At 37.7% G+C, this 26,790-nt stretch overlaps 1 protein-coding gene across 2 annotated transcripts in view; it reads right to left on the bottom strand.

Annotated features, from left to right (window-relative positions):
* PACSIN2 (protein kinase C and casein kinase substrate in neurons 2) overlaps positions 1–23,564 on the bottom strand; it is a 40,669-nt gene extending 17,105 nt beyond the window's left edge. For both annotated transcript variants that reach the window (XM_010715359.3, XM_010715364.3), the window contains exons 1-4: positions 23,448–23,564; positions 21,599–21,692; positions 11,719–11,828; positions 117–273 (exon numbers count right to left, since the gene is read on the bottom strand). In XM_010715359.3, coding sequence (XP_010713661.1) covers positions 117–273; positions 11,719–11,778 — 217 coding nt within the window. In that variant the 5' untranslated portion in view covers positions 11,779–11,828; positions 21,599–21,692; positions 23,448–23,564. The remainder of the gene's footprint in view (positions 1–116; positions 274–11,718; positions 11,829–21,598; positions 21,693–23,447) is intronic.
* Positions 23,565–26,790: the final 3,226 nt, after the last annotated feature.

Here is a 26,790-nt window from a genome sequence, read left to right as displayed (position 1 = left end):
AGCCATTTGCAAAGGTTCCATTTAAGCTAAACATTTCTACTTTCAACTTACCAAGAAGATTCATTTTTTTTTTCTATTTGAGAAATCTTTCAGAGTTCAAAATGAGGATGTATTACCTTTTTCCACAAGCTGTTTCCATCTCTTTGCCCATTCTGTAAGTTGTTGAGCATAGACCTTCTCTATCCGTGCACGTTCATGAATACAATTCATGAGATCATTGCAAAGTCTGTGACCATCATCGATTCTCTTTACTGTCCGCTTGTAATTTCCAACCTATAGAGAAACAAACACTTAGCAATTCCTGCTTGAAACATCTGAAAGCAAGGTAAATCTCTAATACACATACAGCAACAGTACAAGGATAATCTGCTATCAGAAATTCAACAATTATACCACCCAGTATTTTCAATTAATCTTAAAACCTAACTTATATAAGATATTAGAAATATCTTAGACCATTGTAGTATGGTCTGCAAGGAAGATGCTGGAAGTTCCCTGAAAGAGCAACACAAAGCTGACAAGTTGTCCTGTAGAAAAAAAAGGTTATTAAAAAAGCAAGCTCACCATTCAGTAGACAGACAGTTCAGTCAGCAATGCAAATACAGCATTACAAAAGAACTTATGCATTATTAGTCTTGCAGTGTAAGTATAGATAATTGCCACAATAGTTATTAAGGAATTGTTTTGCATTATTACTGCTTGGCAATGCTTTAGATGGTCAAAATACTTGACGCAAGCACCGAAGAAGGAAAGAATCTATTTATTACTGAGTATCCTCATTTCACATTCCGTTTAATTAAGAGATTGATAAAACTGCAACAAAATACAAAGGAGTACCGTAAAACCTACACTGAACATTAAAGAGTTTCTGTTTTCTAAGAACACAGTATAGAAAAACACATCCACTGTGTAACCAGCAGAGATCAGAGGCACACTGTATTACAGCTGTGCTTCAGTGTAGGTTGCAATTAGTTCAAAAGTATACTCTAGAACTTAATGTGGGCTCAGTGCTGACAGTGACTTAGAAGCTCCTATCCCTAGCATAAACATGAACATTTTAGAGAGGAAAAACTAGGACCCCATGTACAAGATGCAAAGGGATGAGATATGGAGAAAAATGTATGAACTTTCTTTATATAAATGGACACCTATTCATTTTTGTGTATTACCAACATTAAATAACCAATCTAAGTAATGGGAGGGGTGGATGGGGAAAAAGTGATACAGCTGACAAACTAGTATTTCCACTAGATTCAAGGTCAGTCAGCTTCATTTCTGTAAACATTAAACAAAACATAAAAACTCAGGCAACAGAATTTGCACAGCCTATTAAATATTACAGTTAACTTCTTATCAGCCCAAACCACCTGACCAGAAAACTAAAAAAAAAAAGATTAGCAGTGAAGTAGTAGGTCAAGCATTCAAATACTTGAAGCACATTTGCCATTTTTACATGAATCACATCTTAAGTGTGGGAAGCCATCCAACTTTCTAGCTCGTATTTATTCAGAATTTTGTCAGCAGATGCACATGCAAACCATCTGCTTCAGAAAAGCTTCTCAGAGTACAAAGGGAAATATTTTAATATTCTTAAGGAAAACTATATTAAGTGCTGGAAAAAATAAGTGGGACTTTATCAGTGACTATTCTGAAGTCTGGTGAAGACAAACATTGGCCAAAAATAAGTTGACAAAATTCAGGGTCAAAGCTGAAAAAAAGTAACCAGAGCAAACAGTGACAGGGCAATTTATTAAGACATTGTCCTCAAAGCATTAATTTGAGTGTTTTTTGGACTATGTCCAGCTCAATAGATCTAAGAAACTCAGTTATTACCAAAGTAAAGCCACCGAAGTCATCAGTCACTGACTTGTCCTACTCTCATCAAGAAGTAGCCTCTTTAAAAGCAGGAAGTTACATAAAACATAATACAAGCGAAGATGAGAAACTATCAGCATTGCAAAGAAGCAGGTATCAAAAACGCATCCATGTCCAAACAGACTTCATCTAGTAATACGAAACGTATGAAAAGTAATCTCTTATTTTCAGGGCAAATATTGAAAATGAGAAATTAGTAGTTTCTGACTAACACCACACAGTAACAAAGATCACTTTGTAGGTCACTCCAAAAGTAATGCCTCCCATTTTTTTCCCACAGAAACTACATCAGAAACAAAGAGCACAATCTCACTATTTGATAGAGCACATTCTCAGCTACACAACACTTTTTTGACAGTCACCACCATTAGTTATGCATTTTCACCAGCAATAAACAAGAGCTGCATATCACATTCTTAAAATCTGTATCAGCAGAGGTGATCTTCTGAGACTATGCAGCACCCACCTCCTCACTGTGCTCACAACCATTGATGCCATTTTGTCAAACTGTCCCTCTGCTGCCATCTGTCACACAGTAACAAAACATAATGGAATACTGGTGGAAGTGTTCAACTTCTACTGCCATATCACCAACATCAGCCTCTGATTCAGTGAGCCAACGTCATAAAATAGGTGGCATTACTTTTGGAGCAGCCCTGATATAATTCAAACATTAAGGAAATTAAGTACCTGAAAGAATACTTGAAGTTCGTGACAGGAGGACAAAATTATTCATATGCTCAAAATTACTCTGGCTGTATGTTCACAGCCAAGCAGGCTTAAAACACGTTACATTTGGCACAACTACCAAAAGCCTTACATTAGCATCAATTTGAGTCTCTAGTTACATGCCTAGGGATTTATGTCTCTAGCAAGAACATTGCCTTTCATAAATTTTCACTACTAAATTAGCATTTTATATGCTAATACTGAATTGGAGCTGGCTGCCTCATGGCATTTTTAATGTTTTCATTTTGAGTCGTCTGAGCAAATCCTGCCCACACGGTAATATCCAGCAGTTGTCCAATCTCAGGCAGCATTCAAAGAACGGAATTCAGCTCGCTATTACAGCCTACTCACTCCTTAGCCATCTGCTGCAGAAGGCCACTTGTAAAAATGCCTCATGCAGACCACAGGAGATTCACCCAAACCACCTCCTTCAGCTGAAGAAGACTGAAAGAACTAACATGATAGTACAGAACAAGGCTACAATGCTACAGAATACAGTCTTCTATAGTATTTTCAAACCAAACACCAAAAATGTTCATTCAAAACACATAAATGTTTCATAAATCACATTAGACATCACACTCAGTTTTCACGACCTATGAAGAAAGTTAAGAGTTTTGGAAACAAAGCATTTTTCTGTCATTCTTTTCATGACACTGAATGCAAACTACATATGTGGCATTTAGCATTTTTAAAACATCATGATTAATAAATCATTGATATTTCTTATCTTTTAAATTAGTTTATTCTTCCCCTCTTTGGGGCATATTTAAAATGCAAAACATACTTCTCAGACCCTGATTCTTAGTCACTAAATAAATTCATTCTTCTTAAATAAAGTTCCTCGAGCATGCATTTAAAAATTATTATATAACATACTAAAATTACAATGGTTTATGTCAAATTTGATTAGTTTCTCATCTTAAAAATGTTGGCTCTGATTCTGTAAGATCACCCAGTCCTTATCTTTTCAGATAAAAGTTCCTTGCTTTTTTAACAACCTGAGCCTTCCAGGGCACACTGCGCAGAAAAAAAAAAAAAAAAAAAAAAGACGTGGACTTCCTCCAGTATCTTACTAACACTCACTCCAAGTGCATCATACCAAAATTTCTTAAGTAGCTGTTTTACATGAATCTCGCCAGCTCTTCCCATGTATCTGTCTGTTCATGCACAGGCACGCACGTAGATTTCCATTTCAGATAGCTTTGCACATCCCTCCTCTCCCTGCAGTTTCAGATACAAAAATGGAGGATACAGCTGTCTGCATCTGATTCAGAAGACCAGAGGCAGGGAAGAGATGTACAGGGCTCTAGACAATGTGCAAGTAGCCTGAAAGTACACACAAGGAACAGAAGGGTCACAGGCATGTCCACAGCCCGCAGCACAGCAAAGGACCTGTCAGCAAATGAGAGCTCCAGGACCTATCTCCAAGTGAGATCTCTTGAAAGGCAGATTCACCCTTGGGAAGACTCAGTTTGGTGAGGGGCAGCAGCTATCTTAGGCAGGATAGAACAGGACAGAGTTTCCTGGCTTTCTGAAGGAGATCACACTGGACTTTCGTCCTACTCAGGAAATTCAAGATAGTGCATTAATAACAATTAAACATGATCAGTGACTAGACCAAAGCAAAATAAAGTAAAATTAACTTTCTTATGAGCAACTAAACAGACCCAACTTCAAAATGATCCAGTGCTTCAATTCTACAGTCACTCAATAGCCTTCTGCTTTCCCTCTGTGAATGTGTGGATATTCTCGAGAGCTGAATCCCTTTCTCCTCAACCTGAGAACTACCCTCCCTACTCCAAATATAGGTTTGATATCTTCATATAGCATATATATATCTTCACTTAACTTAAAGTATTTTATAGAATACTTCAGTGTTTAAAAATAACACTAATCATAGAATCATAGAATGGCCTGGTTTGAAAAGGACCACAATGACCATCTAGTTTCAAGATGGTTGCCAACCACTAGATCAGGGTGCCCAGAGCCACATCCAGCCTGGCCTTGAAACACTAACTGAAGTAATTATGCATATTCACAACTATATCCACACAAAGTCTAGGGGAATCATTTAGATCTTCTATAACTGTAAATAATACATTATCTTAATTCTTACAACAAACCTACTGTTTGAAAATTGCATTTTGAGCTATGGAGACTGCAATAACAAATTTTTGTGAAAAAACAAAGACACAAATATTATTTGTAGCAGTTGACCAGAAAAAAAAAAATCCTTTTTCTTTGTTTGATCAGAGCTAAATTTACATAATGCCTTGCCATTCTCAGATTTCTGCATTAGCACTGCTCAGTATGTGAGCACAGGATTTCACCAGTTAGAGTAACTTTCTGATCTTTGTTGGGTTCTTTCCTGTTTAACTTGTCCTTGTCCTGCAAATGAAGCATTTCCTTCAGGAAGGTAAACTGTAGGACTACAAGCTTTCTTACAGTTTCAAGGACAGTGAAATCTTTTACCACAAGATATTTAAAACCTGTATCCTGCTTTCAATTTCACATTAATGCAACAAGCTCAGCTGCCTTCAGCCTTAGTTGCTAGAAACACTTTAAGAAGAAATGATCTTCTAAACATTTGTTTCTTGAAATACTGCTGTAACGGTTAAGTTCTTGATTAAATTGGTAAATTCTCTGAAAACACTGATTCTCAGTTTTAACTGTACCTATGAGAAGATGATGAGTTATATGGAGACAAAGTAGTTTTATACATTAGTGTAACCATCTTCAAATTGCTGTTACTATTAATTAAGAGAAGCTTTCCTGCCTGTGCTAATATGGAACCAAGGGGGAACACAAAATCAGAGAATCTTTAAGGTTGGAAAAGACTTCTAACATCACAAAGTGCTTCTTTCTTTCATAAATTCAGATACCCATTAGTTTCCCTGTGTCTTCTGAAATAGTACTGAGCTTTGCTATTAATACATTTCAGGTGATCCCATTTTGCCCCATTTCATCTCTTGTGAAATGCCTTTGCATGTTTTTTCTGCTTACGAGAGAAAATATCCCCCCTTCTCAATACAATATTTCTTCTCATATATGAGCACAGCATTGAGTCACGTCAAATCTCTCCTAAGCTAAGACTTAGAGAATTCACAATAGCCAGAGAACGACAAGCACACACGATCTGGTATTCAGTATTGCACAGCTTAGCAGTACACTCCTTTTTCCTCCTTTACCACCCAGGTATACTGCAACCAACCACCATCACTGATGTGGGAATATATCAAAGATTACGGGCTCAATATTTTATAATTTCACAGCATTTGTGATGCTCTCTTTGTATCACATTACTTACACACCTTCATCTCAACTTTACATTCAGTTTGTTGTTTTGTTTTTTTATTAAGCATATTCATAGACAAGGATAAAACACATAACGAGTTAAAAACCACTTAACAGGTTTTTCTGGTACCCTGACTGAAAAATAAGGATATTTTAATTTGTCAGCAGCTCAGAACATGGCAAACACTCAGCTATTGCTAAACTCCAGTCAATTAATTCCTGCATATTATAATTACTATAACCACTAATAGAGAGCTTCAAATGCCTGAAATAAGATCTGACATTAACTCTTTTTCCGAGCTTGCCTAGTTTATCCATAACTAGTCAGCCATTACGAACTGGAACCATTTGAAAGAAAATAAATTTCCGTATCTCTCAAGTCACCATAGCACACAACGTGCTTTGCTGTTGTTTTCAACTGGCAAACACTCACAGGCAGGAAACGCACAGTAATGAGCTTTGAAGGCTTAGTCAAACCCACACATGCCAGCATGAGAACAAACTACTTCCAACGTTCAATTCAACCATAAATACACCTTCTTTCTATCTACAAACCAGAAGTTTCCAAACATTAACTTTTATAATACTCAACAGCACATGTTCTCCCTCAGAATAAACATGCAAAAAAAAAAAAAGAATATTCAAGGCCCGGTTTGAAACCTTGTTCTATATTTCCATGGGTATCTTGAATATCTGTGTCGATCGAAAGTGGATTTTGAACATAAGCAAACTATTTTAGTCCATAGATTAATACATACATAGCACAACCATCTCCCACACTATCTCTGTATTTAAGTTTTATATTGGTAAATTTGCCAACATAAGCCTAGCCTCTGGATTCAAGAAAAATCCCGAGGAAGCTCTTAGGCTCACAAAAGCTAAAGCCAAAGCCAAACACACCAATAAGCAAATACCTGGCAATATAAATGGAAAGCATTACACTGCTCAAAGTTAGAAGAAAAAAATGCACGCAGGAGATATAACAGCGATCTATTGTTGTAGAGCCCAAATATTTCTAAAATGGAAGAGCAAAATAGAACAACTGGCTTCATCAACAGACGAAGCACTCACTAACAAAGAATTGAAATCCCTCAACTTCAAAACACTTTTTTTTAACATTGAATAATGAGTTAAATTCTTCTTAAACTCATCCAACAGCCTCAGAAGATAACTCACTTAGATGCTGGCTGACAGCAGCAGCCACAAAGCACAGACATGATCAGTACCCAAACTGGCAGGCCCATGACCACTGCCGCACAGAATTTATAATGCAGTTTGTCAGAGGCATGTCCCAGATTGGTTGTCTCTGCTATCCAGAGTGTTTGGGGCTGATTTTTGTTTCATTGTTGTTTCTTCCTGTGTTTTTGTGGGGGAGTGGCTTAACAAAAACGCATGCTGTGGCCTGATTTGATCCAACCACAGTACAAAGAGGACCAAATTCTCCTTTCTGAATCAATGGAAAATGTTTCCTTGCTAGTGGTTCTCTCTCTTCAGAATGCAACGTGCCTAGCACCTCAAAATGCATATCAAGTTCTGGGCCTGAAAAGAGTAAGTCACGGGCCTGAGTTTCTAGACCTAATGCCAGTCACTGTTTAGCAGCAGATCAGAACATCTATTTTTGCTTGCATTAGTAGGTATTCTTACAGTACTAATGAACAACTCCGCAATACATGTGGAAGTCCCCGTACAGATGACACAAGCAGAGAATAAGGGAGAATAAGGACTCATATCTAGGGTACAGGTGGCACCGTCAATGAATAACCTGTGGATCATTAAAAATAAGCATTTCTACAGGCTGTAGCTGTTCCTTTCGATGCCTTACCTTGCAAAATATGCATATACTTTTACTTTGATCTCTACCAACGCCTAATCATCATCTTTCTTACCTTCACAGGTTAAGTGAACAATAGCATTTGCCTCAGCTTGCTCAAGGCATTTTTAATATGACCACAGCAGTGATTAGCAAGATAACGCTGGGACTTATTAACAAATGCATCATAATAATTAACAGAAGGCCAGTTTTAATATACCAAATTATTTCATGTGGAATTCAATACTACCACTGTATTGAAGGGCAATAGGGTTGTCTGTTTCTTGTATTTTAAAATAATTTCACAGAATATTGGAACAAGACAGGGTTTTTTTTGTTGTTCAATACAGCAGATGGAAAAAATCCAGAAGGTTTCCAGGTGAACACTGGGCACCAAATTTCCCACTTTCCCTTGGAAGTGTTGCTGCCATCCTGCTCCAGGCCATAATCAGTAGCTTCCAGAACACGTTACCCCGTCAGCTAAGTAACACCAATGAAGGAATTTCTTCTCGGAATATATCAACAAGATTCCTCTGTGCACCCAGTGCACTCCCTGAGTTCTGCACCCAGTAAACAGCCTGAGTTCAGCCAAATCTATCAAGGTACGCTGAAACCTGTCAGAATGAAAAAGAGGTTTCCATTTCTTAAGTAATGCAGGGCATTAATACAACTGAAATTTGATGAAACCCTCCTGTAGCAGTTATCTCTTATCTCTCAGAATGTCCTTCCTTAATACTTTGCAATTCCTTGCTCTCTAACCAAGTGTAGATGAAAACATGCATCAATTTTTCCATCTCCTAAAATATTTTTATTTGCTGAACATCTGGAAGAATTTGGGGGGGGAGGTGGAGATGCAGTCTCCTGGAATGGATTTCTTCATCCACTAGGAGACAAAAATGCAAGCCAGTATTAGAAGTTTAACTAAACAATGAAAAACTTTCCTCAATTTACCTGTGAAAGCTTCTATTTCCAACTTACGGTATGGAAATGTATTTCTGAAAACCTAATCATCTGTTCTTGCAATCCAAAAGAAAAAGCTGAACAGTTACATTCAGATGACATTTCACGAAGGTCTGAACTGCAAAAACTTAACTAGCTTATAAACGCTTCAATAAACACAATTTTATCAGCTCAATAGAATGACAACATTTGAAAAGTAAAAGCGGTTCAGTTTCAAAGATATGCAGTGAGCAAAACCATGGCCCTCACAGGAAGTTCTTAGGGTACATTCCACAGCCAGCCACCTCACTCTTTCCTAAGTGTCTTTCAAGGAAAAGATGTGCTTCGCAGCACGCTCCAAAGGTAAATAAATTTGAGCTATTTTGGAGTATGAGGCAACAAATTCAAAAGCTTCCCATGTCTGCCTCTTCTGTGCCACAGCCAGGTTTAAATACATTCACTGCATTCAGTTGTGGCAGTGAAACACAACAATGTGGCTTTCAATAAACTGTACGCTGTCTTTAAAAACAAACAGCAAAAATGAACATGTCACACCTTAAAAACTTCTGATGAAATAGAAGGGGTGCAAATGACAAGTCTGCAGTAACACTGCTACTTACAAACTGATTAAGAATGCTGAAATTCTTATTGTGAAGCATAAAATACTGAGGCCACGATTCCAGAGATGCTGCATCTTTTCTAATTAAGATGAAAAACATTGATCATTGCAGTTTATTTATCCAATTCGAGAAAGACAAAGGTTGGAGCTCAAAGTTGCAATTTTCAGAAACAAAATAAATGACTCAGAAGATAATGAAAAATGACAAATTTTAATCTAAAATTCAGACAAACTTTGGTTGCAAAGATGGCTCCAAAGCCAGCAAACCACTGCTTGGTAATTAAGTTTGACAGGCCTGCTATTAGTGTCTACATGTCATTGTTAATACTGAAGAGTTACTCTTAAGTTGACGTCTTGGTACAAGATGTCCTTCGCTTCAAGTTAATGTTCTACTGATAGTGGAAGCCTGGCACACCTCCCCCTTATTAACTCTTGAGCTCTGGAGTAATTCTTACCTTATTGTTTTTTCAGGCTGTCCTGTAGAAAGGCAAGGCTTAGAGTCAAAAGGTACCTTATGTCATGACATAATTTGGCTTAAGTATCTGCAGGATATCTTAATTGTTCATTTAATGAAAATATTCAGAACTACAAATAAATCAAACTACAGTCCAGGCTAGTAAGAAGCATGTATGTTCAACTGCAATGACTCACACTGAAACGCACAAAAGTACAGTGTGCAGGTCACAAGAAAACTATTCCCAGATGAAAGAAATTGCTCAAAATATTCTGTATCAAAGCTACACTGCAGCAGACAGCACATTAGGCACTCTGCGCTTGTTCAGGGCCAGGATTAAAAATCATCACTGTCACATGATGCTACATACAATTATAATGACTTGCTGGATAAGGAATTGGCTGGATGGTCACATTCAATAAAGTTATGGTCAGTGGCTCAACATCCAAATGGAGATTGGTGATTAATGGCATTCCTCAGGGACTGGTGCTGGAACTGGTGTGATTTAATATCTTCGTAGGTGACATGAGCAGTGGGATCAGGTGCACCCTCAGCAAGTCTGCAGATGACACCAAGCTGAGTGGTGCAGTTGACATGCTAAAGGGAAGGGATGCCATCCAAAGGGGCCTGGATAGTTTTGAGAAGTGGGCCATGCAAACCTCACGAAGTTCAGCAGGCCAAGTACAAAGTCCTGCACCTGGGTTAAGGCAATCCGAAGCACAGATACAGGTTGGCTGGAGAACGGCTTCAGAGTGCCACAACAATAATCAGAAGGCTGGAGCACCTCCCCTACAGGGACAGGCTGAGAGAGCTGGAGCTCTTCAGCACAGAGAGGAGAAAGCTCCAAGGAGACCTCTAGAATATGGAGATCCCACATTCTCTCTGCAATCATACTACAGAGCGCCCCTACAAAAAAAAGTATTCATAAAACTGACAATCCAATATGTTTAAAATAATTCTTGATAAATAGAATAAATAGTCATTGTTCACATAATAGTAAATAAATTTCCCAATAAGTGTTAGCTGCCTATTAAAAAGAGCCCAAACAATAACTTCAGCATTAGATAGACCTTTTAGATACAGGAAATCTGCATCAAAACACAATTACCAACACAGTTTGTTGGAAGCCTAGAAGTGCTTTCATTTAAAAGGAAACACAATGGTAGACAATCAAAACCAAGATGTCTAATATCATCACCTCTGGTAACAGAACAATTTAGATATTTTCCCCGTGCCACTTCCATATTTACTGCAGCTATATCCAGTTGCCAGTCACATGGTAGAAATTTACCCCACTGAATACAGTTCATCTAGACTGCATACTGACCACAGCCAGCACTGTGGTACTGGCTGTGTCAAACACTTGTTTCCTGTAATTAACTTCTTTAGTAACATGCTTTCTGCTTTATGAAGTTTGCTCTCTTTAAACTTTTATGAAGTTATTGTGACATGTGAAAGTCTCCTCCAGACTTTGGCAGAAGTTAGTGTGATCTTGCATTGTGCTTTATATTACCTTTCTGCATGAACGCTCTTACACTGAGAGAGCATAAGTTCTCTCAAAAAAATCTTACACTTAGGCACAAGTAGCAAATGCAGTAAATTTGTATGTTAGCTTAAATTTTAAGCTATGTACACTTATAATAGTGTTTAACCAATTACTTTCAATTTAATATCGTTCATTCAATTCCATTGGTAATTTTAAAAGCTCTCCCCCACCCTCCCAGCAATTAAAATCTGCAAAGGTTAGATTCTGAATTGCACATCCCATCAGAACGGATGTTCCTCGAGTCTCTGCCATTTAAAAAGCCTTGACAGAACTGGGCCAAAATCTAAAAAGTCATTTTTACCCTGAAGGTTATTTCTGCAGATCACAGTAACCGGAGACATCTTATATTGCAGTTCTCTCCACAGTTTATCATGTACAAAAAAACAGATTTTCTATAGTAAGAGAAAAAGTACAAAATCAAAATACTGTGAGTAAAAAGCTTAGGTTACCTCCCAGAAGCTATCACTGGAAACTTCTACTCCAACAGAATCATCGTATGAGCCAGACATTTCTATGTATGGAGAGTTTGCAAGTATTCAGAGCTTCAACACTTCAAAACCTGCAAGAAGATAAAAAAAAAAAAAAGGAGCGCTATTATTGAAGAACAGATACTAGAAGAGAAATGAAGTACCATCCTTAAATTCTTGTATATCATGAAGAACAAAATAAAAACAAAAGCCAAGCACACACAGCATGTAAGTGCATTTTGAAACAGAATAATTTCCTGTAAGTTCTCAGCTCTGTCATTGTTTTTATGGTATTCAGAAGCTGTTCAATCCATCTATCAAATATAATTGAACTTACATTTTAAATTTTACTTCAAGAAAAAAAAGGAAATCTGCTAAAGACCTTTGAACAGTGTGATTTCTACTTGCTAAGTATTCAAAGTACTTTAAGAGATGATCAGTCGACCTTTGCTAACAATACAGTAACCTTCACTGCTTGCAATTTCTTTTTCACTGGAAAACTACATTATGTAATAAAAACCACTGGAAACATTTAAGGCCAAGAACAATTATGGATTTAAAAATAACCTCCTCAGAGAAGTGCCATTTCTATAGGTATCTTAGATTCAAATAATCTACTGGAAAGCTAAAGGCACCCACAAAAGCAAACAGCTTCCCCTCTCAACAACATAAAGCTAAAAGCTACAGGAAAGACCCTAGAGTTACTGAATTCAACTTGCAGGAGGCAAAGCCAGCCTCCTCCCTGAAAAGCTTAACATAAGTTATTCAGAGAGTTATTTCACCTACATTCACCTGTGACCAGACCTCTTACCAGGCTAGCTAACTGAGAGTTGTGTCATTTCTTTTTTTGTGAATGCTCCTCTGGATTCTAAAGTAGAAAACAGATTTGAAATGACAGTACAACACGTATCTACTGTTCCCAGTGTACTAAGTAAAAAGCTGTAGATCTCATGGCAAAAGGTCTACTTGAAGGTGACAATTACTTTTACTTCCACATTCAAATTCATAGAAAACTTAAATAACTCTAATACTGAATAGAGAACTGAAAACTGCCAAAGAGACATCATAGAATCATAGGATGGCCTGGGTTGAAAAGGACCACAATGATCACCTAGTTTCCACCCCCCTGCTATGTGCAGGGTCACAAACCACCAGACCAGGCTGCCCAGAGCCACATCCAGCCTGGCCTTGAATTCCTCCAGGGATGGGGCATCCACAACCTCCTTGGGCAACCTGTTCCAGTGTGTCACCACCCTCTGTGTGAAAAACTTCCTCCTAATATTTAATCTAAATCTCCCCTGTCTCAGTTTAAAACCATTCCCCCTTGTCCTATCACTTAACCACCCTGGGATATCAATTAGATTTAATTTCAAAAAGATGTTCAAAAATACAGGAAGGGTTCTGCAAGTCAAGGAAACAAGGGGTAGCAGTTGTCCTATTTAAAAAAAAAAATTCTCCATAAATAGTCATTTGGTTACAAACCAGAAATCCTCATTTATAATTCCTTACAATTAGTCACTGTTACAGTTAAAATACAGAGGTAATAAGGTCTTTCTGTACCTTTGAAAGGGTGATGAGATATATATGGAGACAAAGTAGTTTCAGATGTTAGTCTGAAGTAACAATCTTCAATTTGCTGTTATTATTAATTACCTGGAGAAAAGTTTTCCTACCTGTGCTAGTATGGAAGAATCATGGAATCTTTAAGGTTAGAAAAGACCTCCAAGATCACAAAGTCCAGTCATCAACCCATCACCACAATGACCACTAAACCACGTCCCTAAGCACCGCATCTACTTGTTTCTCGCACTAAAACACTGCTTAAACAGTTCTTAGCAGCCTACGTGTAATCAGAACATATTCTTTTCAAGTAAACATCGGCCCTAACTATTCTAACAATAAGGAAAACAAGGAACATATTTGTAAGTGTTGATGTTTTCTGACAGCCCTTCCCAGATAGCTATAAGCAGCACAGAGAGGATGCAAGAGTGCCATAAGCTTGCAAGTAGTTGGACAAACTTGAAACAATAGTTTGACATTAAACTGTTCTTTTTTTTTTCCTCTAGTTCATATCTTTATAGTGACATTATATTTTTATATTTCTTTTTTCCCTCCCCCCCCCGATTTGGTTATTTTAAAGTTTTCCTGAAAATACAAGGCTATGCAGTGGTAGCTTTAACAGTAATTCCTGATACTTTTTCTGATCAAAAGGACACAGAGTTTGAAGACAACTTGCTTGACCAAACACTGCTAGCTATTTTGTCAGATGTTTATTTGCCTCTCTGATATTCCCCATTAAGGAGCACAAACACAATACTCTGAAACCAACAGCTAATGAAGCAAATGCAGCCCAGGAATGCTATGCAGACTGAGTGAGGTTCTCAGAAAGGGTTGCATCGATCTCCTACAGCAGTTACAACACAGTCTTTAAACCAAAGTGTTTGTTGCTGTTCGGGAGAGATCAAGCTGAGGGTTGTTGAGCTCAGTGTCTCAGAAAAATAAATAATTATATCAAAAGTATAAACCCGAAGACAAGTTTCAACAAATCAAGCCAGCCAGCCACCCCCTACACACCCTCTATGCCCACCCCAAAAACATACAAGAACTATTTTTTCCTTCTTAAAGAAAACAGTGAAACTGTTCTGAAGTAACAACGGTGTCAGCTTACCTTATTACCTTTCCTCTTATTAAGACGGCCTAGGCTATATTAGCACTGGAAAGCTTTATCTGAAAAGCTAGACTGAAAAATAGGAAAAGCTGAAACAAAGGAACATTTTCTTAAATGAGGGAGCAGGTTGTGGCAATTTCCTCTCCCTCAAAGTTTTATTCCTCCTAAACCAGAAGTACATAATACATTAACTATCCTTTTTTTTTCCATAAAAGCATGAAAATGATCAGCACTCAGGAAATTCTGATGGATTTAAGGTTTTCCTATGCCAAATACTATGCTGTGAGAAAGTATGAGCAAGCGTATTTAGGGAAATATTATGAAGTCATAGCAACAACAGGCACAAAAAAACACTATTTGTACAGCACAACTTAAAAATAAACGGAATACTGAAATACCAACATCAAACTGAATGAGTCATGCTGCTCTCATGCAATAGAATTATTAGAGCAGCCAGTTCTTTAGCACATTTTTTTGTTAGGGTTTGGTCCTTCCATCCTTCAAATGAATTTGCAGGGCTTCACAATGAAAGTCAGTTACACGTTGATAGTGAGGGTCATACGCTTAACTATGAAAAGTAAGCCTGAGAATAACAAAGGCTGCCAGAATAAAATCTGGGACATTTAGATCAATAAGACAAAAGAGATGGCTCCTGCATATGATCAGCTGCAACATATGTAAAAAGTCGGGAGTTCTTTGGTCAGCAAGGCTGTAAGTAGCAGAACTAGTAACTCCGTAAGAAAGCAAGGTGCACACACCCAGTTCCTGCATTCCCACAACTTAGCTTCAGGCACTCCAGCTTCGCTCTTTTCTTCCACAGCTTCAGGCCTTCTCTAGGAGCCCTACATTACCTTCTTCTTGCAGAGCAGGCAGTAGCATGGTGTTCTGGCAGTTTCTGCCCACCTCCAAGCTGACTTGTCAGACAGCTCACCATGCACGATGCATCGTTACTGAGCCCACACTAGCAATTTCTTGAGCAGGTACATCATCGTATTAAATCTTTGATATTTTCTTCCTCTGTGCCAAAGATCTCTGGGATTTTCATTACAGAATAAAATCTTAGTGTTTTATCTATCAAAGTGTTGCTGCAGACACAAACTATCAAATGTGACGTAGCACAGAGAAGATCTTATCAGCACACTGCCCTGGTGTTGTTCACCACGAAGCGTGTCAGCACACATGAGCTAAGAGAACTCATGTTGCTCAAAACAAACCATGAATTCCAACTGAAAAGAGTAACTGGATACTAAACAGCAAATACTGTAATAACTAGAGAAATGGCAGGGGTAAGAAAAGCTCAAGTTTCTTCACTTAATGATTTTTAAGCCATTATGAAACTGAGCAATAAACAAATGAGATTTATTAATAAAAAAGCTTCCTCCTTAGGGAACATTCTAGAAAAGCTATCTGCTAAAAACCTTGATGTTTTTCCTCTACTGCTAGTGCCCTCTAATGTGAAAAGACTTGCTATAAATATCCTGAGGGTTTAACAAATGAGATTTTTAGAAAATATTAACTAAAAGTAGCCAAGCAGGCCTTCAGAAATTGCACACGAGCATCTGAATGAAATATGCTGCTTCTGCTCTCAAGACGTCAGTTTTGATATTGTTACCTTGAAAGCGATTCACAAAATTCAAAAAGCATTTGCTTTGCTCACATGGAAAACACTTGATTTTCCTTTTTACTCCCTTTTTGTGGTGTCAGGTGGTAGAGATTAGCACATCACACGACTTGCAAGAAGTCTGCGCAACAAATGCAGACTTAAGATGGCAAAATAATCCAGGCTATTCCAAAACTTCTCTTCAAGCGTTTTCCAACAGAAAAAAGGAAAAACAGAATTTAAAGGCATTCTTCAACCCACTCCTTCCTTCAGAACAGACAAGTTTTTAATGAACTCTTGTTGTGAAACATGTAGAACTGTTTGTCAAATTGTCAGATTTTAATGTTCTGAACTCCTTTAGAAGACTTCTGTATTTTAAGAGGATAGCACTAAAAAGGAAAAAAAAAATAGAGTCTTAATGTTGTTTACTGGATGCAACAAAGAGGAAAACTAGGTGCTGGAAGTCTGATATTCCAACATGAAGGACATCTACAGATAAAACACTATTTCACATACTCAAAATCTAAAGGCAATACCATAACCTTGTCCTACAGACCTGGTCAACATTTCCCAAAATGCACAATCCAGATAACAAGCAGAAGGCATGATCTTTTGTGCCCCACTTCTGGAACTTAACTGTTTCCAGAAGTGGATGAGCCAACAGAAGTTCCCAGTGCCCACACAACACAGCAATCATCCTTCCAACTATTCTCTCACAGTACGACAGGCTGCTTTAAAGCAAGGCAGTCTCTAATCTTGAGGCTCTGCATGACAAACTAGTCCACAACCAAGAAAACTTCAGTTACAGAACGACTGAATCATTTAGCAGGGTGAGCTATGAGATCAGGCCAGATTACTCAGAGCTTTATACAGTTGGATCTTGAAAGCCTGCAAAGATGGAGACTGCACGATTTTTCTGTGCACTTCATCCCAGTGTTTAGCAGTCCTCATGGCGAGGAAAAAAATAAATCAATCCATGTTTAGGAAATCAAATAGTCTCTTCAGCCATTAATACTATCCTTGTGTTTTCTTTAAGGACTCTTCAGAAGCAAACTCAAAGGCAGTTTAAAAGCATCTAGAAGAAATACACCTGTTCATATCTCCCTTTAAGTTCCTGTTTGGAGGAACAGAAGTTGTCACTCTGGATCTGACTCAGCAGGATTCCACATTCTGTGACTAGGGAGTGAAATACAAATAAGGTATGAATACAATTCAGCTTAGACCGGCTACTAACAAACACTTTCAGCTATGGTATTTTTCTGTATTACTCACTGAAGTCTTCAGTGTACAGAAACAAACGTCCCGTGCTTCAAGTACAAACCACTGTCCTTTGCTGTTAAGCCCAGCTACCACAAACATGCATTACAAAAAAATATATCTTGTATTCCTGGGTTAAATAAAGCAATTTAGACATTCCTTCTTTTTCTATCCTGTGCAAACAATCTGTTGTAGGAGGGCTCCTGATTTCTTTGGGGTTGCAATTTTTGGATGGCTTTACACGGTCAGAAAAACACAATATTTTAGAAATACTGTACAATTATAAACCAAAACCTGTTAGAATCACAGCTGAAACTCCATAGCTGGAAGTCCACACATGGATTAGACCAGAGGAAAAAATATTTTCTTCGGTTTATGCATTCAAGTGACATCTAGGAATTTTAGCCCCAAGATGCAGGGGCATCAAACCAAGTTTATTCACAACTAATTCACCCTAATTGTGATCAGAAGATATGACTACCTACTAATACAAGTTAGGCCTCAGTCTTTTGAGGCCATAGTCTCAAATCAACAGCTTTGTCTTAATTCTTATTTTGCAATCTACAAGGGAGAATAGCATGCTCTTTCACAGAGATCAAAGAAAATCCATTAGTTCCCTCCAAAAACTCAACTACACCAACAAATGCAAGAAAAGAGTTATAAAGGGAAACCTCCTATCACTGCCTCCTATGGAATTCAGTCAGAGCAGCACAACAAATGAGTTTTTGAAAGGTGACAGCAATCCATTTGGTGGTAACCTCAGTATCCTGAGCACCGAGGCAAGGAAACTAAGAAATGCACACTAACATGATCTGTATTATGCCTTCTCCTCTGTGAAGGAGACAGCATATAAACTACTAGCCTGTCCTAGCCATTCATAACTTTTTAAGAAAGAGGAAGGAGAGATTCCGTACACATCAGCTTTGGCCCTAACAAGCAGGATGTGGATGGGGCTGCCGGTGTGCCCGCACACTGGAGAAAGCCAGGTAATTTGGGGGCAGCTGCAAGGCAGGCCCAGTACTGGTGCCACCCACCAAGGGAGAACAGGGAAGAGGAGGAAGGGGAGGAGAAGAGACACTCAGCTGCATCTGAAGTGGAGGAAGGCAGAGGAAAGGTGCTTTCACAGGTGTGCAGCTGCTGCTGGCTGCCCTGCTCCCCACGCCCTGGCCTAGGATCAGAAGCATTAAATGGTATTAAATGCCAATTAAGCAAAACACAAAACTAAAAACAAAACAGCAGAAATCAAAACAAACCTATGAGTCAAGAATTTGAGACAGCTTCCTACAACTGTATTCAGTGATACCCACATTCGCTAGAATGTTACATCTGTAACACACAACAGAGAAAACCACTAAAAACAGCAGTAGTTCACTGCCTTTACATGCAGGCAGAGGGCAAACAACCAATTTCCAGCACACAACAGAAGATCAATAAAGCAGCCAGAATTACCTTGATACTTACCACACATTAAAAAAATCCATCTATACTGATAAGAGTAGCTCAGTTTAAAGTCACCTGACACATCAACACTACGTAACTAAATTTTACAGTGTATACATTTCACAACATATAACATAAAGAATGAGAACAACTACTTTAGTTATTATATTCCCATTTAAAATAGCTTGAATATCTCATTAAGGAAGTGAAATTTTAAATTACTGATTAAATGCAACAATCTTTGAATATCAGAACACAGAAGTCCATCTTTGTAGTGCATGACAAGGACCCAAACTTTGCCAAATAGATTCTCAGCATCAGGCTTCAGATACTTACATTATGATGTCACTTGAGTACTCTTAGAAGATAGGCCAAAGTTATGAGCTATTGTTTCTGTCTGGTTTTATATTTGAAGACAAAGCAATTGAACCCTTAAAGCCTCTTGGGGAATTCTCTCTTGTAACCGTGTGTCCTTACTGCAGGCACAAGCAATACCAGGGCAATGCACTTGTCTGTGAACCAGCTGTCAGCCCCTATCTTCCTCTCCCTTCACTTGCTGTCATCTGTGCTGGGTTCTTTTTTTTTCAGACATTCAAGACTTACCCATCGCTATGAGCTCTATGTGCTGTCTGTATAACCTCTGTCTGCATTTTTAGAACCAAGAGATGACTTGCACAGCAAAATCAGCGACCAAGAAGAATTATATTTTTGTCATCTCCGTGCAGGTGGATAATTTAATGGTGTGGTTTTCGCTTTAGCCATATAGTTACTAACCATGTTCAGAGGCTTCACAGAGGTTTCGAATTTTAAAAGAAACAGACACCGATCACAGGAAATAAATACAAGCTTTAAATGGCATGCCTGTGTTAGTGAAGGCATGAGGCCGATATGCAGCTACCCAGGAAGTTCTAGAAGACTTGGATGTACTTATAAGTTTAATATCTTCAGACTACACATTTTTGCTTAACTGGACGTGTAAGAGGCGATGCAGTAACAAGAATAAAGAGACAGTAAAAGTCTCCAAGTTCTTCACACACCAACTGAGCCTGCACTTGCAGTGCTCTGCTCAAAACTGGGCAGCACTGTTAAAACTCTCCTACTGTACACCAGCCCTTGTGATCTCCTGCTTATCAACACTGAAAGTTCTTACTTCGAATTCCAAGCATAAATCTGCACAGAAATTACTTCACTACTACATTTTAGTGTTAAAATATCTAATGCCAATGTTTAACATGCTTCTATTGCATTTGATCAAAAAAGGTTTTGTTTTGTTTTTTTTAAATGGCCACTACTAAACAACATTAAGTGCTTAAATTTGGAGACGATGCTCATGAAACTGTTCTGATAGAAATTTTATTCTGCTTTTAAAGTAAGGGAGGGAAAAGAGATTAATTACAGAGAAATGAGAGTAATTACAATCCATAGCAAGAAGAGTGCAAATGGCTATCTTCAATTTCAATCTTCATGAATCTATCTGAATACATTTAGATATTTTAGGACAATTATTCAGTGACAAAAAGGTGCACACAGTTTTCTATATTTCCATTAAAACATGTCTTTCAACCTCAGCAATCTACCACTAAGCAAAGCCTCCAGTTTTGCAATTAGAGTTCCACGAGTGGCTAGCTGTTGCAGGAGATATTTCAAACCATGGACTGAACAGTATGAGAATTTAACAGTAAAGAATAAATTTCCCCAAGAATTCTGACACAGAAGCACTGTTAAATTTAATTACAAATTTACAAATTTAAAATGATGAAAAGGTTGAACGCAACAAGTTTCACCCATGCTATTTTATAGTCTTCAGATAAGGAACGCGTAACGTTTTTGAACGCCATCCTGATATTACGAAAGGAAATGTAAACAAGTCTCTAATCCCAGCTACTTCATGAAGGAAAAGGAGCATAATAACACAGAGTATTGTACTCTGATTTCCTCAAATGTGTTTCTGAATAAAGAAAGCTCAGATCTCTCAGAGCAAGAAACATAATTAGAAAAGAAACAGACTGCCTACAAGATCTGGAAGTCTTTCCGAAAACATTTCCTGTCCTTCAGAATGTACTGCAAAATCTAAATCTCTCTTACATTTTTAGACATCCTTTAAAACAAGCACTGCTGGAGAACGTGTGAGCTTTTACAGACTTGATAATACGGAGCAAATTGGAGCATATATGCAGCGTCAGAAAAGCAACAAAAGAATTATGATTGTGTACATACAGTTGCCACATATTTAATCAAAAGTATAAGCATCACAGAATGACGATAACATGGAATGTATTACCAGTGACTTCAAAAACTTCAGGCATTGATTTAAGATAAAGTTTATCTTGTTAATATCTGAGTTTGGAACTACAATGCTGAAGTAAAGCATCTCTAGTTTCTTTAATTTGATAACAAACAAAAAACACTAAGAGCACCATTACTGCAGTTAAGAACTCAAAAACAAGTCTGCTAACAAAACACTGAAGTATCCCTTTTAAAAAAACATCCTCTCGAGTTCTCAAAGGATGTAGATATCATTTTTTTAATCATTTTTTCAGCTATTTTATGTCATCCCTCTGGAGGATGAAAACACATCACCTTTCTCTAACTCTTCTCTAAACATTACTATCTTCAATTTAGGATAGCTTTGATACACAACACCAAGTTGCTTCCTGAATCAACAACACTTCTTGGCAGATTAAGACTCCCTCCTGAAAGCATTATTAGCAACATTTCCTATTAGGATTCCTCTGCAGAAGAAAGGCAAAATTAGTAATACATCTGGAGATGAAATAAAGGTGACCTTGATACAAAAAGAAAGTAGTCACTGAATAACATGAAAAGCCCCAAACTATAAGCGTTATGTTTTCATTTCTTTAAGATGGGTATACTACATACTTTATTCACACACTTACTGTATATTAGTCAAGTCAGTAGCCGTTGGAACGACACAACCATTCCCCAAATTCTCTCTCCAGATTTTCAGACTGATTTCTATATGGACTGTTCCTAAAAACAGAAAAGAAAGTATTGTTAAATAATGAAACCTTCCAGGACTGGCTTTAATCTGGATTTAATTCTTATGCAAACTTTGGAGGTATGCCACAATGACATATTCTGAATACTACCTGCACATTCATCAGGTAACAAGGAAAGATACAGTAAAAAGTACCCTTGAATAGTATCCTTCACTGACATCAAATACAGAATCTAGCCATAACACATTAAAAAATATGTCATTTCCCATTTCTTTTGAGATGCACAAAAGAGAAGCAACATATGGAAGCAATTTGACAGCAGATATTTGGTCACAAAACACTTGTTTTAGATTTTAAATCCTGCAACACTGACTTGCTATAGGAAAAAAAAAAAATCATTTTAAATATCCAGTTCCTGAATTTTAGATCCAGGGCTGTAAGGGACTGAGACTGTAAAACGCTTGTGTTATGCTATTCAGTGTAATACTGAATGGTAGCTTTCTCAACAAGGAAACTGTAAGAATTGCTCCTTTAGGAGACTGAGGGCTGGGTGCTTTGTTGGTTTTTTTTTAATCAAGAATCCACTTCTTTCTTTGTGGGAAAAAAAGAACAATAAAATTGCCTTTCAGTAAATTTTGGCAGGAAACCACCTGAAAAAACTCTCGACTGTGGAGTCAGGATTTTTTCATTTAAGTTATTGTTTGTTGGATTTATTATTATTTAAATTATTTGAAAATTAAATATTATACATTTAAAAGACATAAAATTTTAAAACAAAGTTTTCCATTATTTAAAAATGAGTGATTAAAGTGGAGGAAAAATCCAATTTGAATAGAAGTCTTCCAACTGTCACCTTTTTAGTTCCCGTGACATCATCCATTAATTAACGTGTCCTGTCAAGGTCTTCCAACGTGAAAGAAACCTTTCTGTTTAACTCTGCATAAATAAAATCGAGATAAATGTGCCTTTAGGTTTGCTTCTAAGAAGCAAGAAAGGCATAGAAGACCACATCCCTTTAATTTCCAGATTACACTTGGGAAGCATTTAATTCCTAAGAAACCTTTAAAGTGGCTGGACACTTAACAAATAACTCTTTATTCTGTAGAAATAGATAGCAAGCTAAGAATAGTCTTCATAATGAAAACTGATTTCAGCAAAGTCATAATGAAAGTATTTAAAACCTATGTGCCTAATACTTAGCTCATTCTGCAACTCAAAAAACAAATTCAAGCAGAATTTGACAGCAGAGCAGCAAGAATAGTGCAGAGAAATTGAACAAGAGGATTGCAGTGATGCATCCTCTAGCAGAGAAAATGCAGAAGAGCATTTACAGCTGCACTGAGAAAGTAGCTACAGAGAAAAGTGACGTGGCTACAACTGTTCTAAAATGGCACATGATTTAGAAGCAAACAGAGTACCACAAGAAACACTGCCTCGGATATCAGAGTTTTCTATCTTTTACCTAAAGACAAAAGGTGCCATGGTTCTTATCTGACCACACAACTACCACAAAACGTGGACATTGCTGCACTTACAGACAAAATCCCACAGAAGTACACAAATAAATATGAATAAAATAATCTGCATGTTTCAGACAGCAGTCTGTTTGAAAGCAATCTTTCCAACCATGATTAAACAAACACCCTTACAGTGACAAATGTTAAATGCTTTACAAAATATCACCTCCATTTGGCCAAAAATACTTTCAAACCAGTCATGAAGCAGAATAGTACATTTTTGCTTGGAAAAAGAAAAAAACTACTCGACTGGTAAGCAAGAAACTTACCTTAAAAGACATGCCTCAGTTCAGTTGCTTTTCCCCAAATATGGAGCTGAGCAGCACAACAGCACAGGGAGCTGCAGTACCTGCACAGCTCTGCCTGACCTCCACTTCCACAAACAAAATTCTCTCTGAGCACATTTCATCATTTCCTGCCGCCTGCTGAAAACCTTGTCGCTCAAGCTAAGGTCATTTTCTTCCACACTGCAGCACTCAAACCGGCACAGGGTTTTCACTCGCCCATTTCCATACTGCAATGAAGTTGAATACTCAGGTAATCTTTAGAAAAGCCCGCCGCTAAGAGATAGTAACAAAAGGTGTTTTTCAAGCGTACAACTGCCTTAGGTGGAGAGCAGCCTTTTCAAACACATCAGTGAAATATGCAGGCATATTTTGCAGACGTGTTGCTTAGGAAGCAGCTGTGTTGCTTCTGTGTTTCATACGCAAAAGCTGTATTTTTCCATCTCCGGAAATATGGGGCTGGGGCTGTAACACTAATTAATGAAATACTGACATGTATTGAATAGAGGCACATCTAAATCCTTAAGATTAAGGTGAAACGTGCAGGTCTTCTTGAATCTGAAGATTACATTAAGCAAAGGAGCTATTGTTCTTCACGTCAAGAGAGAACTGACTTAGAGACCTCAATTGAACTGAATTTAGCCCTAAGATTCCAACATATTTCTCTCTAAAGACAGGCTACTGTTTGAAACTAAGTGCATTAAAGACACATCAGCATACTTTGCTTTTTGATATTTTTACAGATAGACAGGTGAAGACGCTTGGCAGAATCTAGTAATACTGACTGGGGAGGGGGGAAGCCAATTGCACTGCTAAACCTAGGCCAACCTGTGTACCATACAAGTAACTCCTGTTGCCTTTTTTTTTTTTTAATAAAAAAGTAAAAAGGAATAGAGAAAGCAAAACCAAAAATAGGACTTCCTCTATAGTCTCAAAGGGCACCAATGAAGATGATAAAGGAGAAAAGATCTAGTGAAGTAACTCCGTTTCCCAGATAGCAATGCATTCACAGCTGATTTAAAACACTGTAGGGGCACCACACGTCCACACAGAGCTCTTTGGGGTCCTTTAGGATTACTCTTTACTAGACAAAAAATAGCTTTTTACGATAATTACTTGATGCATGTACAGTAGTGGAAACATCCTACATTGTCAGTAATGTTTTGGTAGTATAGCTTATGCTGGATTTTTGAACAGAAGGTACAGAACTGTACCCTAGGACTCCTGCTAATGCAGAAATTAAGTAAGCACCCCCATAACAGCTGACTTAGTTGAGAGTCCTAACAGCTCTACACAGGAGCTTCAATTATTAGCTATGCTTTCTGCAGCCATTACCCTCTCAGCCCTGCCGATAAAAGGCAGAGCAAGTGAGCATATCACATACTTCAGTTCTCAAGATATATGCAAGGGTGGTTTAGAATTTCCCCCCATTCTAGCAACATAGAAACCATTAATTACTGCAGGCAGCCCAAGCAACATTCTCAACTGGGGACAGTCACAAACATTATACATCACTTCAGCAGTGTCATTTTATGTCTGGGACCAATATGGAAATTACAGGCCTCTGCAGAATGTAATTCATAAATGTACAAGCAGAAAAAGCACAGGTATACGTAGCTTTGACTATCCTTCTTTCCAGTAAACTAAGAATAATCTGCTGATTATTCTTTCAGGAACAACACAAAAGGTCCATTCATGTATTTCAGAATCAATGATTGACCGTAACCACACAAATAAACACGTGAGAGTGTTTCATATTTCTGATTCTAAAAGATTAATTCAGATTTTAAACTGAACCTGTCTTCTGAATACCAGTCAGGGTCATTTATATTGTTAGTGTTAAGGTGGGGGAAAAGCTTACTTGCTAGTTAGTTCCATTAAGGTGGCCATTAAAAAGAAAGACTCAAATTCAGTTTAAACAAGATTTTCAGCCCTGCGAATCCAAGGCAAACTTTAGCCAGGACTCCCATGTTTCTAAGCAATTCAATTTTCTGATCCTCCAACAGTAATTACTGCAACACGGACAAAAGATCTTTATTCGCCTGTTAGTAATTTACGCAAAACGGAATTGCTGACCTCGTAGAATTAAACAACCCTCAAAAACACTTTATTTTTAAAATAAATCTAACATATAAACCTGCTCTTTTATATAAGCAACACTGAAGTCTTACCATGTACTAAACTCATAGGTCTAAGCTACCTGGAAGTACCACTTGTAAGTATCGAGGTCACAGATCTCATTTTACCACCATACACATAATTTGACAAGATAAGCAAGAAGCAAATTCAGTTGCTTTGTGCGTTTTCATTTCATTCTTTAAAATCACATGCAGTATACAAACCCATGTTAACTCCGAGGTAATTTAAAATCTAAATGTTTCAGTGAACAAAACAAGGCACTGCTTTAAGACAATGTGATTGAGATTAGGCAAACAAGAAGATGGAAGTTTTTCTTCGGTTGTAAACATCTCACTCGTCTCATTAGTAGTTTAGAAAATGTGAAACAGCAGCCAGCCTTCCTTACAATTTCCAGAGATGTGGATTCACTTTAGTAGTCCTTCAACAGCTGCCAAGCATACAAGTCACTCAAATGTACAAACTCAAAACACAAGAATGTGAACAAAACAAATGCTTAGTTTACTCAATCTCAGCCCAGTCTTTTCTGTGCTTGTCCCCCTTTTGAGGAAAAGGAAAGCTTTCAATGACGTATTCAATTAAAGCTTGACTGATGTACATGTAGATCAGCCACCTACCCTACAATCCAAATTGGACTGAGATTCAAGGCAATTGGGACAAAGGCCCCATTAACTACTGTTCTTGCACTTGCCACTACCATTGTGCTTTTTAACTTGTAACAACTGGGCCATCACTATGAGCATGGAAACTGCAGCCTTTAACCTGCATCTTAGTAACGATCAAAAGACAGAAATCAGAGCTAAACAATGGAAAGCGGAATTAATTGCTCTCTCAATATTACCATCTGATAAAACCAATGCTGAAAATTCAAATACCTACAACTACTTCTAAAATACACATGGTCCAGATCCAATCTCCAAAGTGCTGAAGCAAAGTATTAATAAAGACTTGATAATACTCAACTTCCTTTGTTCTTCATGTATACTGCTGAAGAACTTCAGCATTTTAGTGGTTCTACAATAATTCCCAAATACAAAAACAATAGTTACCAAAGATAGAACTACATTTCTGTATGAAGCAGGGTAACCTGAACTAATCAGAACAGAAAAGTCTGCTACAGCAGAATTAAATTATTTGGGAATTAAAATATGAAACTTGCACACACCAAAAAGGAATGGCTTAAGACAGTTTT

Source organism: Meleagris gallopavo, chromosome 1 (assembly GCF_000146605.3).
Source record: "Meleagris gallopavo isolate NT-WF06-2002-E0010 breed Aviagen turkey brand Nicholas breeding stock chromosome 1, Turkey_5.1, whole genome shotgun sequence".
Taxonomy (NCBI): Eukaryota; Metazoa; Chordata; class Aves; order Galliformes; family Phasianidae; genus Meleagris; species Meleagris gallopavo.
This window is presented reverse-complemented; position numbering and strand designations above follow the sequence as displayed.